This window comes from Littorina saxatilis, linkage group LG8, assembly GCF_037325665.1.
Source record: "Littorina saxatilis isolate snail1 linkage group LG8, US_GU_Lsax_2.0, whole genome shotgun sequence".
Taxonomy (NCBI): Eukaryota; Metazoa; Mollusca; class Gastropoda; order Littorinimorpha; family Littorinidae; genus Littorina; species Littorina saxatilis.
In genome coordinates, this window is record NC_090252.1 from 39,284,128 (window position 1) to 39,296,058 (window position 11,931).

The 11,931-nt window shown below is 41.8% G+C and overlaps 1 protein-coding gene across 1 annotated transcript in view; it reads left to right on the plus strand.

The window, feature by feature from the left end:
* LOC138973501 (uncharacterized) overlaps positions 1–9,019 on the plus strand; it is an 11,887-nt gene extending 2,868 nt beyond the window's left edge. The window contains exons 3-6 of the mRNA XM_070346208.1: positions 1–1,602; positions 4,681–5,952; positions 6,418–6,459; positions 7,268–9,019. The exon at positions 1–1,602 is cut by the window's left edge and continues 341 nt beyond it. Coding sequence (XP_070202309.1) covers positions 1,551–1,602; positions 4,681–5,952; positions 6,418–6,459; positions 7,268–7,428 — 1,527 coding nt within the window. The 5' untranslated portion in view covers positions 1–1,550 and the 3' untranslated portion in view covers positions 7,429–9,019. The remainder of the gene's footprint in view (positions 1,603–4,680; positions 5,953–6,417; positions 6,460–7,267) is intronic.
* The last annotated feature ends 2,912 nt before the right edge of the window (positions 9,020–11,931 follow it).

Below are 11,931 nucleotides of genomic sequence, written 5' to 3' on the forward strand. Positions count from 1 at the left end.
TTTTCTCAGGTGAACAGAAACACAAAGCAAGTTTAAAGAGATAATTAAATATGAAAATATGTGTAATAGCTATGGAGATGGTCTAGCTGCCATGAAGGCGATCACATTCACGAACAGTGCCATGGCTCTAACTCAGCGAAAGGAAATATGAGAACATTAACAGTATTTCGCTTAGGCCAACAAAAAAAATTGTCTGTTTAGGGTAACCCGACCGACCCTATCGATTTGGCGCCGACCCAAAAACTTTTTTTTGATTTAAAAAAAAGAAAAAAAAAAGAGGTAAAAATGCTAAAAAGAGACATTTGGCGTTTCTTTCTCTCCCTTTCTCTCTGTTTTATTTATACGTTAGTTTTGAAACATGTATTCATCAAATATAAGAAGTGAATGTTCAGCCAACATAGCACTTACACACAAAAAACAAAAAAAAACAAAAAAACAAAAAAAACCCCTACCTACCTACCGACCCTACTTTTTTTGGTCATGTTACCCTAAACAGACAATTTTTTTTTTGGCCTTATGTGTTTATCAATTTGTAAACCTGCGCCAGCTTTTACATTAGATATTGTTGCTGTTTGTTCTTGGTTTATTACAGTGGCACAGCTAGCTTGCTTTCTTCATGTGTTTGAAATAGAAGAAAAACATAACTATTTTTAACTTTAATTTGCATTATTGATGACTATAACCATAATTCTTCCAATACTTCAAGGGATGATTGTTTGACTTATTCGTGATGAATTTTTACTTACGTTTTTTTTAGTATTCAGGCATGAGTATATATACGTTTTTCTCATTTGAGTACATGTTTTCCCCTGTGGGAAATCAGAAATGAAAGGACGCCTTAAAAAAAAGACAAGTTGATATTTTTGTTGTCATTTGTACATGTCATTGAATATATCATTGTAAAGCTTTTATTCTCGTTAACACGACTATCCGTACATCATCACGCAAACATGAAATACTTCCCCGTGAAACCAAAGTCCAAGCTTGCTTTTTTTTGCAGCCGATTTCGTGTGCTTATTTGTGGTCAATATCAAACAGACTCGGACATTAAAAACAGCAGTAGTAAATATTCGAGTGAAATCAATGTCAAAGGATTTCCTCAATATAGTGTGTTTTCTGTCGCGCAAAACAGACTTGCTCGTTTACATTACAACACGATGTAAGCAACATTCACACATCTGATAACAAAACTTCCGGGACGGCAAAACCTTTAAATCCTAGCCATGTCACTGAAAAATGTGCGTGACTAGAAATAATCAACGTGTTTGTTTGAACAATTGAACATGTAGTCGACCAAATGATTTGGTTTCCTGTCACGATCGCTAGCTGGAAGTTTGCCGATGCACAAAATGTATATTTTTATCAGCTGATAATTTTTTGTCGCTTTCTGTAACAAACATTAGAAAAAGGATCATGTGATCATGTGGAAAAGTTTCCGTAGTTTTCAAGTCACAACGCAGGCTCATCGCTGATGTACGGTGTTATTAGTTTCGGCGGAAGAATTGGGCGTTGTAGGTTCAGCTGTGCGCTTTGGTGATACCGAGTCAAGGATGTCAACTGTGTGGATATTACTGCTGCATATAGTAGTACATTGCTCTGATGGTAGGCTTGTTGAGTATATGATATATCTCTGTGTCTCTCTGTGTCTCCGTCTCTCTCTGTGTCTCTCTCTCTCTCTCTCTCTCTGTCTCTCTCACTGTCTCTCTCTCTGTCTCTCTCACTCTCTCTCTTTCTCTCTCTCGCTGTCTCTCTCTCTCTCTCGCTCTCTCTCTGTCTCTCTCTGTGTCTCTCTCTCTCTCTCTGTCTCTGTCTCTCTCTGTGTCTCACTCTCTCTCTCTCTTTCTGTTTATCTGTCTGTCTCTGTCTGTCTGTCTGTCTGTCTGCCTGTCTCTCTCTCACTTTCTTTTTCGCTTATCGCTCTCTCTCTCTCTCTCTTTCTCTTCCCCTCTCTCTCTCTCTCTCTCTCTCTCTCTCTCTCTCTCTCTCTCTCTCTCTCTCTCTCTCTCTCTCTCTCTCTCTCTCTCCTTCTCTCTGTTTCACTCTTTCTCCTTCCTTCTCTCTCTCTTTCTTACTCTGTCTCTCTTTCGATATGAATGTACACAATAGTTCATTTGGGATGTATATGTAGATGCTGCGATTAAAATACAAATATATACTCGAGCTATGTTTACATTGAAAGTGATTGTTAATGGATATGCTTTTGTTTAAACAATTGCGACAATATTTTCCTTGAGTCGGTAAGGATATTATTGACTGACGGTATGGGAATCTCATTCTGTGTTTATTACGCTTTATTTATCTGACCATGAAGAGATGTTTCCAAATTCAACTTTACGATGTCTTTTCACTTAAAGCAACAGTCCTTCCCGCTCATGTAAACAGCTCGGCCCGCCATATTTTTGTTTGTTTGTTTGCTTAACGCCCAGCCGACCACGAAGGGCCATATCAGGGCGGTGCTGCTTTGACATATAACGTGCGCCACACACAAGACAGAAGTCGCAGCACAGGCTTCATGTCTCACCCAGTCACATTATTCTGACACCGGACCAACCAGTCCTAGCACTAACCCCATAATGCCAGACGCCAGGCGGAGCAGCCACTAGGTTGCCAATTTTAAAGTCTTAGGTATGACCCGGCCGGGGTTCGAACCCACGACCTCCCGATCACGGGGCGGACGCCTTACCACTAGGCCAACCGTGCCGGTCTTGGCCCGCCATCTCAGAACTGGCAAACCGATTACATGGAAAGTACGACACTTCCTCAAACTCCTCAAAGACTGGGTGGCCGATTGGTAACGGACTTGCGCTCGGAAGCGAGAGGTTGCGTGTTCGACCCTGGGTCAGGCCGCAATTTCCTCCCCCCTTTCCTAACCTAGGTGGTGGGTTCAAGTGCTAGTCTTTCGAATGAGACGAAAAATCGAGGTCCCTCGTGTACACTACATTGGGGTGTGCACGTTAAAGATCCCACGATTGACAAAAGGGTCTTTCCTGGCAAAATTGTATTGGCATAGATAAAAAAAACGTCCACCAAAATACCCGTGTGACTTGGAATGATAGGCCGTGAAAAGTAGGATATGCGCCGAAATGGCTGCGATCTGCTGGTCGATGTGAATGCGTGATGTATTGTGTAAAAAAAATCCATCTCACACGGCATAAATAGATCCCTGCGCCTTGAGTCCGAGTCTGGAGATACGCGCGCGATATAAGACTTCATATACTATAATAATGATACTTGGTAAAATGTTTGTAACAAACCGTAAAACTCTAACGTTTTTCTCATTAATTTCATAAGCCAATTTCATAATTAACACTGACGTTTTCTTAAATTCAAAGTCGGTGTATAGTCACATGTCTTAACTTTGCCACAACTGAATTATGTATTTAAACATTGCATGCTATAAAGTAATACGTACATGCTATTTTATGTCAAACATGCAAAAGGAATGCAAGAGACAGTTCGTCTTAGTTGAAAATACAAGGTTTAAGACTAGTGTTGGTTGACATAATTCATGGTCAGTATAGTGCGCTGACATGAACAGAATAATTATAACATCCCTTCGTGTTACGCAGTGACAATTTTGATTTAACAGTACACGTGTAAACCTTTTGATTTATCGAAAAGTCTCGATTAAGATATGAAAGGCCCCTACATATATCAACTGATTTGGAAGCTAACATTCTAAAATGAGTTAAACTGCAAACAAAAGTGCAATTCTGAAAGCTTTCATTGTAGCAATGATTAAAATGATCACACTATTACACACCAGTGGTGGCATGCCATTTTGTCTACATACATTGTAAGCGTTGACAAACAACTGACATTCAAAAAAGTACTTCTGCGTATAATGTGACCCTCCACCACGGAATGAGTCGCACGTCACCTTTGCATGATTTTCATATGTTTACATATTTCTAAAGAGTTTTATGCTCTATTCAGTGATGAAACCCGTTTTAAAAAAAAGTGCGAATACTGTTTGAGTTATAAGCCTGTGACTAAGGTGACCCTCACACTGTTACCAGACACTCCCCGGACTTATATGTAAGCCTAGCGCAGAACCGCGCGAGATCAGATGTCATGCGACTCATTTCGTGGTGGAGGGTCACATATTGTATATTGTTGTCACTTGGTAAATCATGGTCACCCGCCAAACTGTATATCCTTCCTTGCAGCATGCTTTGAAGTTGTGCTTATCGTGCTCGATTGCTTTGATCGAATATGTTGGTCAACATATATTTTTCTCATGAAACGGATACATTGTTGTTGGGTTTTTTTCTGGAAAAGAAGGATGTACAATTTCAATCCTGATTTCCCCTTAAATGTTCACAATTATATGAGATCAGTTTGCTTTCTTTTGTGTGTGTGTATGTGTGTGTGTGTGTGTGTGTGTATGTGTGTGTGTGTGTGTGTGTGTGTTTGTGTGTGTGTACGTGTGTGTGTATGTGTGTGCGTGTATGTGTGTATGTGTGTGTGTGTGTGTAAGGTAGTGGGTGGGTGGGTGGGTTTGTGTGTGTGTGTGTGTGTGTGTGTGTGTGTGTGTGTGTGTGTGTGTGTGTGTCTCTCTCTCTCTCGCTCTCTCTCTCGCTCTCTCTCTCTCTCTCTCTCTCTCTCTCTCTCTCTCTCTCTCTCTCTCTCTCTGTCCGTGTGTGAAGTGTGACATGAAAAGTCCGACTTGTCTTACAGCATCGCATAGCCATATCACCACGGCAGCCACCGCCAACATCACCGCACCATCCGATGGAATCAACACCACGCTAGAGACCAGTAGCAGCCCTACACTTACACCCACAGTCACCAACACAGCGAAATCCAGCAGCATCAGTGCACTAGCAGCAAGCATCGTAACAGAAGCATGCAGCACCAAGTCAACTCTAGGCACTACCATAGCATCAGCTAGTGGCATGAGCACACAAGAAAGAAGCATCATTACAACAGCGCCTACCAACATCAGCACAGTTGCACTAACCATTACACCGACCGCTACCAAGAGTATCATACCTGCAACTAGCAGTACCGTCCCATTAACAACAACTGGCAGCCTCACACTAGCAACGAGCAGCATCGGTAGGCCATCTACTAGCGGTGTCATTACACCAACAGCTAGCACCATACCAACATCAAGCAGTACCACTCCAGCAGCAACTAGCGGCACTTCCATCACACTGATACCCAGCAATGATATCACACCAACAGCAAATGGTTCTTTCTCTCAAGCACCAAGCAGCACTCTCACACCAGCAACTAGCGTCACTATCAATCCAACAACCTGCATTGTTTCCATGCCAACAGCAAGCATCGCCACCGCCACACCAAAACCTAGCACTGCTATCGCACCAACCTCAAACATTGCTTACTCAAAAGCAACGAGCAGCACTATCACACCAACAACTGGAGGCGCCATCTCACTAACGGCTTTCACAATTACAACAAAAACTGGTAGCAATATTACACCTGTGTCATTCTCACCATCTAGCATCAACACAACACCCACAACCTCTCGCGGCATCACGCCCGACGCTAGCATCAGCATCGCACCAACAACTAGCTTCACACTTCTCACTTCGACAATTTCAACACCCATTACTTACACCTGCGTCGCTCAAACAGCTAGCTCAGCTGTCGCTACAACAACTAGCGCTGTTTTCACACCTCCCATCTCCGGAACACCTAAACATAAGAACACCGTCACACAAAGCGTCTACGTCACGCCGACACATAACAATGCCGTCACCGGCAACATCACACCAACTGCCACATCTGATGTCGCAGAGACAGAACATATTTCCAAAATGTCAGCTGCGAGCATCTCAACCCAAACCATCATGACAACTGAACAAACCAGTCCGAACTCAACAAACCTTTACACACCGCCCATCGCTATCATTTCTGGTGGTGTCGCAGGGGGACTTGTCGTCATCATTATCATCGTCGTGTGTGTCGTGAAACGATGTGGAGGTAACGTAGCTGTGTTTATTGAACTGTGGAGAGAGAGAGAGAGAGAGAGAGAGAGAGAGAGAGAGAGAGAGAGAGAGAGAGAGAGAGAGTGAGAGAGAGAGAGAGAGAGAGAGAGAGAGAGAGAGAGAGAGAGAGAGAGAGAGAGAGAGAGAGAGAGAGAGAGTTACCGACAGACACATATAGAGAGAGCATGTGTGTGTCTGTGTTTGTGTTTGTGTTTGTATGTTTGCGTGTTTGTGATTAGTCTGTCTGAATAAGTATGGATTTGGGAAGTTATGCAGCGGGACAGACAGATACAACCAGATGTGCCAACCAACACATTTTGAGATAAATCAGAATGTCGAATATGATTTCGAATAAAAATGTCTGATCAGCAAAAAACCCATTTTAACCCAAAGGATAACTTTCATGGATTTGCAATTCTGTTTCTATCATATTAAGCCCGCCTTTTCTCTGTTGTTTCAGACAATTGCAAGGAAGAGAACTACACCGGTCTGACCGCTGAAGGTGAGTTCCATTCATGTAGCTTATTGTTTCTCTTCATATAGTTTCGTTCGAATAACATCACTGACACAGATATGCGATCTCAATAATTCTCCAAATACAACAAGTGCTGTATGACATCATTTGTTTTGTTTTGCTAAAGGCTACAAGTAGTGCAACAGTATTTGAAACAATGCGATTGATACAAAATAACAATCTGTTGAGTATATGATATCTCTCTGTCTCTCTCTGTCGCTCTCTGTCCCTGTTTCTCTGTCTGTGTCTGTGTCTGTGTCTGTGTCTGTGTCTGTGTGTCTCTCTCTCTCCCTCTATCTCTGTCTCTCTCTCTCTCTCTGTCTCTGTCTCTGTCTCTCTCTTTCTCTCTCTCTCTGTCTCTCTCTTTACGTGTGTGAATACTGAGATATATTCATCGCAAATGTTATAAGCAGATGTGTGTATCATTCCTTTACACATTCGAGAAAATGTAAACATGTTCAACCCTTCTTCTCCATGCGTACATAACAAAATCGCCTTTTTGTCATGATAAAATAGGAACAATTCCCTTCGCATATGCTATGTCCATGTCAACCCTTACTCCGTGAATGTAACGTTTTGTTTTGTCAATAATCAAATAATACATATTATTCCAATGACATAATTTATCTTGTTTTTTTATTTTATTTTGAATCGGTGAACGTTGGCAGTCTATTATTTTGTTTGTAGAGCCTTACTCCGTTCGTAAAACACCCCCCCCCCTTTTTTTGTCTTTTGAGATATGAACAGTTGAGACCATATTTTCTTTACTCATTTGATTTGTTCTTGTTTCATTCAGATATTGAAAAGGATCTCAGACAAATGTACGAGTGTTCGAATGTCAGACATTACGCGTCTCCCTGTCGTCTGCCCGATTTTGGAATCACTATCACCCCACGTGACTCTTCCTATACAGAAGCAGCTGACGAGGAATTCGAAACCAGTTTCGTCAACATGTGATTGATAACACGTCTACTCAGTTTCTTCGGCATGTGCCTGGTAACACGTTAGTCAGAAACAACATCAGTCTAGTGTTCTAGACATAACATCCCTTGGTGAATTGTCACCATGTGCCTTGTAACACGTCAGCCGTAAAGAATAGCTCGTCTTGTGTTCAAGACATAACAACCCCCAGTGAATTGTCACTATAATTATGTCTGGTAACACGTCAGCTGGAAAGAAAAGCTAGTCTTGTGTTCAAGACATAACAACCCCCAGTGAATTGTCACTATGTGTCTGGTAACACGTCAGCCGGAAAGAATAGCTCGTCTTGTGTTCTAGACATAGAAACCCTCAGTGAATTGTCACTATGGGTCTGGTAACACGTCAGCTGGAAAGCATAGCTAGTCTTGTGTTCTAGACATAACATCCCTCAGTGAATTGTCACTATGGGTCTGGTAACACGTCAGCTGGAAAGCATAGCTAGTCTTGTGTTCTAGACATAGAAACCCTCAGTGAATTGTCACTATGGGTCTGGTAACACGTCAGCTGGAAAGCATAGCTAGTCTTGTGTTCTAGACATAGAAACCCTCAGTGAATTGTCGCTATGTGCCTGGTAACACGTCAGCCAGGATTAAACAGTAAGTCCGATGTGTAAAACGTAAACATCAATCTGTGTGACATCTGAACAGGACTGCATAGAACTGTAATTTAAGTTACCAAGGTTCACATGACACGGCCACAAAGTAATGATAAGTATGCTCTTGTCAGCAAGACATGTGTTACAACGCATCAAACAAAACTAACATTTGAGGAGAGTGGTTGTCTACTTGTATCTGTCGTCTGGTTTTCTTGCATTCTGAGGATTTGCGTCCTATACAACCTGTTATAAAGTGAACGCTTTGTCAGCAGATTCCATGACTGTTTTTGCTTATCCTGGATTAAAGGTATCATCTAAATCTGTCTTGTATATAACACCTTGAACAACAAAACACGTGTTTATTAAGTATGCTTGCTCTATGGAATTGTCTTATGCTTTCTTTCTTTTTTTTGTGTGTGCTGTTCTTGTTGTTGTCCTCAATTTATTATGTGGTTTTGTTGGTTTCTACGGTGGAAAGTCATGACCCAACACAAACCTGTTATGTACTAAACATAATAACGACAATTGTGCTTTAACCGCTCTGGCTGTAATTAACATTATTAGATTTTGTTTATGTTGTTGCTACTGACGTGTATAATGTTGACCTTTGTTGAACACTAAAGCAGTGTGTGTGTGTGTGTGTGTGTGTGTGTGTGTGTGTGTGTGTGTGTGTGTGTGTGTGTGTGTATGTGTGTGAGTGTGTGTATGTGTGTGTGTGTGTGTGTGTGTGTGTGTGTGTGTGTGTGTGTGTGTGTGTGTGTGTGAGTAAATACCTATATTTGTGAAGGACTTTTAACCCTATGTTTGCTTCTTTGTTAACTTCAATCTTCATAATAAAACAAATGAAACGGTTGGGTTTCAGTTTTGTATATGTCCACACACACACATAAACACAATTTCAAAAATCTTCATAATAAAACAAATGGAACGGTTGAGTTGCTGATTTTGTATAAGTCCACACACACACACACACACACACACACACACACACACACACACACACACACACACACACACCGTCATACACACACACTAACACACATACGTATGTTACCCCAACCCCTACACTTCTCCCCCTCCACCCCAACACCCCCACACCCTCACACACACGTTGTCACCAATCCCAGTCGAGGTTGATTCTCTCGTCAACTTCTCATTATTATAATTGCAATATCATATGTTTCCTTGTTCCTGACCCAATAACAGTGGCTGCTTGTGCAAACAATCGTTTCCTTTGTCTTCGGAGGGAATATAAGTTAACAGGAGTGGATCTTTTGGTTGTGTGTGTGTGTTTATGTTTGTGATTATGTGTGTTTTTATGTTTGTGTTTATGTGTTTAGTATGTGTGTGCGTTTGCACGCGCGCGCGCACGCGCGCGTGTGTGTGTGTGTGTGTGTGTGTGTGTGTCTGTGTGTGTCTGTGTTTGTGTGAGTGCGAGCGTGTGTGTGTGTGTGTGTGTGTGTTTGTGTGTGTGTGTGTGTGTGTGTGTATATAACTTGTTTGTGGCTATGGGGTGACATCCTGGGTTTTATTTTACAAACTTTCACACAAAAAAGAAATCAACAACGCACCGACAACAAAAGAAAGAACTTGACGCCTTCTGTGCACAAACCTGATATAGGACAGCATTATAAATACACACGCTCTTAAATAGGCCTACCTTCCTTCATGAAGCTATTTATGACTTGTCATAAAGTCATTTACGTTTCAATTGAATGAATCGAAACGCACGAGTGGTAAGTCTCGTGCGTTTCGATTCATTCAAAGATGCAAAGATTTTCGTTGTTGATACAAAGGGACTTGACGCTCACTTTCTGCACGCTGAGAACGCCACTTCCTACAGTGACCCTGAGAACGTTCAAAAATACCATCAAAATATTAATTCTGCCCTACAGTGTTTTAGTTGGTCCATGATGGGTCCAACCATTTGTTTTCCTAATTTATGTCAAGCCTCTGATGCCAAGAAATTGAGTAATATGACTAAGGAGTTACACCCCTTATCCGTTCGTTATCAAAGCCTTGTGTAGGGAACGTCATGGCTTTGAGTTCAAAGTGCATCGCCCATGCCAACAGCAAACGGCATTTATCACTACAATTTCATCATGGAACCGGGAAAAGTTCACTTCGTTGGGCCGAGCCTTGAAATAAATAAGTGCTTGTTGTTTGAATGTACATATTTAAGTATGTGTGTGTGTGTGTGTGTGTGTGTGTGTGTGTGTGTGTGTGTGTGTGTGTGTGTGTGTGTGTGTGTGTGTGTGTGTGTGGGTGTGTGTATCTATGAATGCGTATCGATAGGGAGAAAGAGAACGCGCGCGCGCCTGTGTGTGTGTGTGTGTGCTAAGTGTGTATGTATGGTTGTGAGTGAAATGTATGAACTTTCATAAGATAAATGTAACAATAAGCGTGATAAATAAGAAAAAAAGTTTGAGAAAGACAGACACATGCAGACAGAGCATATCAAACAATTTTACGAAGTTTTTATCTGCACAGAACAACCAGGGAATCCAACACTTTCAAACTGCCCAAACACCGTCAAAGAAGGTGATGAGGTCACCTGCACCTGTCTTCCTTCAGTCAGCAGTCCTCCTGCACTCACTACATGGTACACGGGCACCGCTAACTACAACAATGTACTGCAGCTGAGGAATGTCAGCAAATCTCTGGCTGGTATCCATTACACCTGTACTCAGTACTGGGGAGGTCTCTGGAACGAATTCCGAAAAAGGACAACTTACTCCGTGTGTGTTTCGTGTAGGTCTATTTTGTCAGTACACATTAATTACATTGATTTAAACGGTCTTCATGACATAATAGGCCGGTGTACCTATAATATGAACGATTTATTTTTTTGACTTATTTTAGCTTCATACTTTGTTTTTTGGTGTGCCTTTTCAAGAAGAAGACTTAACTGTCATTTGAAAATGTCATTTATGATGAATGCGTACAGTAAGTACCCCTCTGCGTATGGGTATTACTTTCTCAACTTCTTGCCTCGCTCTACATACATTTTCTTATTTTCTTTAATGAATACTAAAATTCAATTCTGTTAACTAAATTTGCAGCATTGATGTCACCGCCTTGCAAACAACAGATCGAGGAAAACACTGCCGTGAGGAATAATGACGATGATGAGGTACACTGGATAGAGCTACCGTTTATCATTGGCGGAGTGGTAGGGGCGCTTGTCGTCACCATTGTTGCCATCGTTGTCGTCGTCGTCGTCGTTAGAAAGCGTCGTGGAGGTAATTATGCTTTGTTTTTGAGAAAAATGTGGATTGTCTTTGACTTTAGTCGTGCGTGACATGTGCGTATGAATGTGCATGCGTGTGTGTGTGTGTGTGTGTGTGTGTGTGTGTGTGTGTGTGTGTGAGTGTGTGTGTGCGTGTGTGTGTGTGTGTGTGTGTGTCACTGAGAGAGAGTGTGTGTGTGTGTGCGTGTGTGTGTGTGTCTGTGTGGGTGTGGGTGTGTGTGTGTGTATGTGTGTGTGTGTGTGTGTGTGTCACTGTGAGTGTGTGTGTGTGTGTGTGTGTATGTGTGTGTGTGTGTGTGTGTGTGTGTGTGTGTGTGTGTGAATGTGAGTGGGTGGGTTGGGGTGGGGGAAGGGATGGTGAGCGTCCCATGCTTAGCACATGTTTCACTGTTTAAGATAACTATATCTTTGTCATTTAAAATACAGAGTTGAACATTTAAACACGCTTTTGTACATACATGTATTCACTCATACCTTTCAAGTCAGGGGTTGATTTTTCAACAAACATACTTCGATTTCTGAAATTTCGTTACAATCAATATTTTCATTGCTGTGCAGGAACCCCCAACGTCTCGAAGAATTAGCTAATATGGCACATGAGAGTGAATGTCGGAATTACACGAGACTGTTTTAC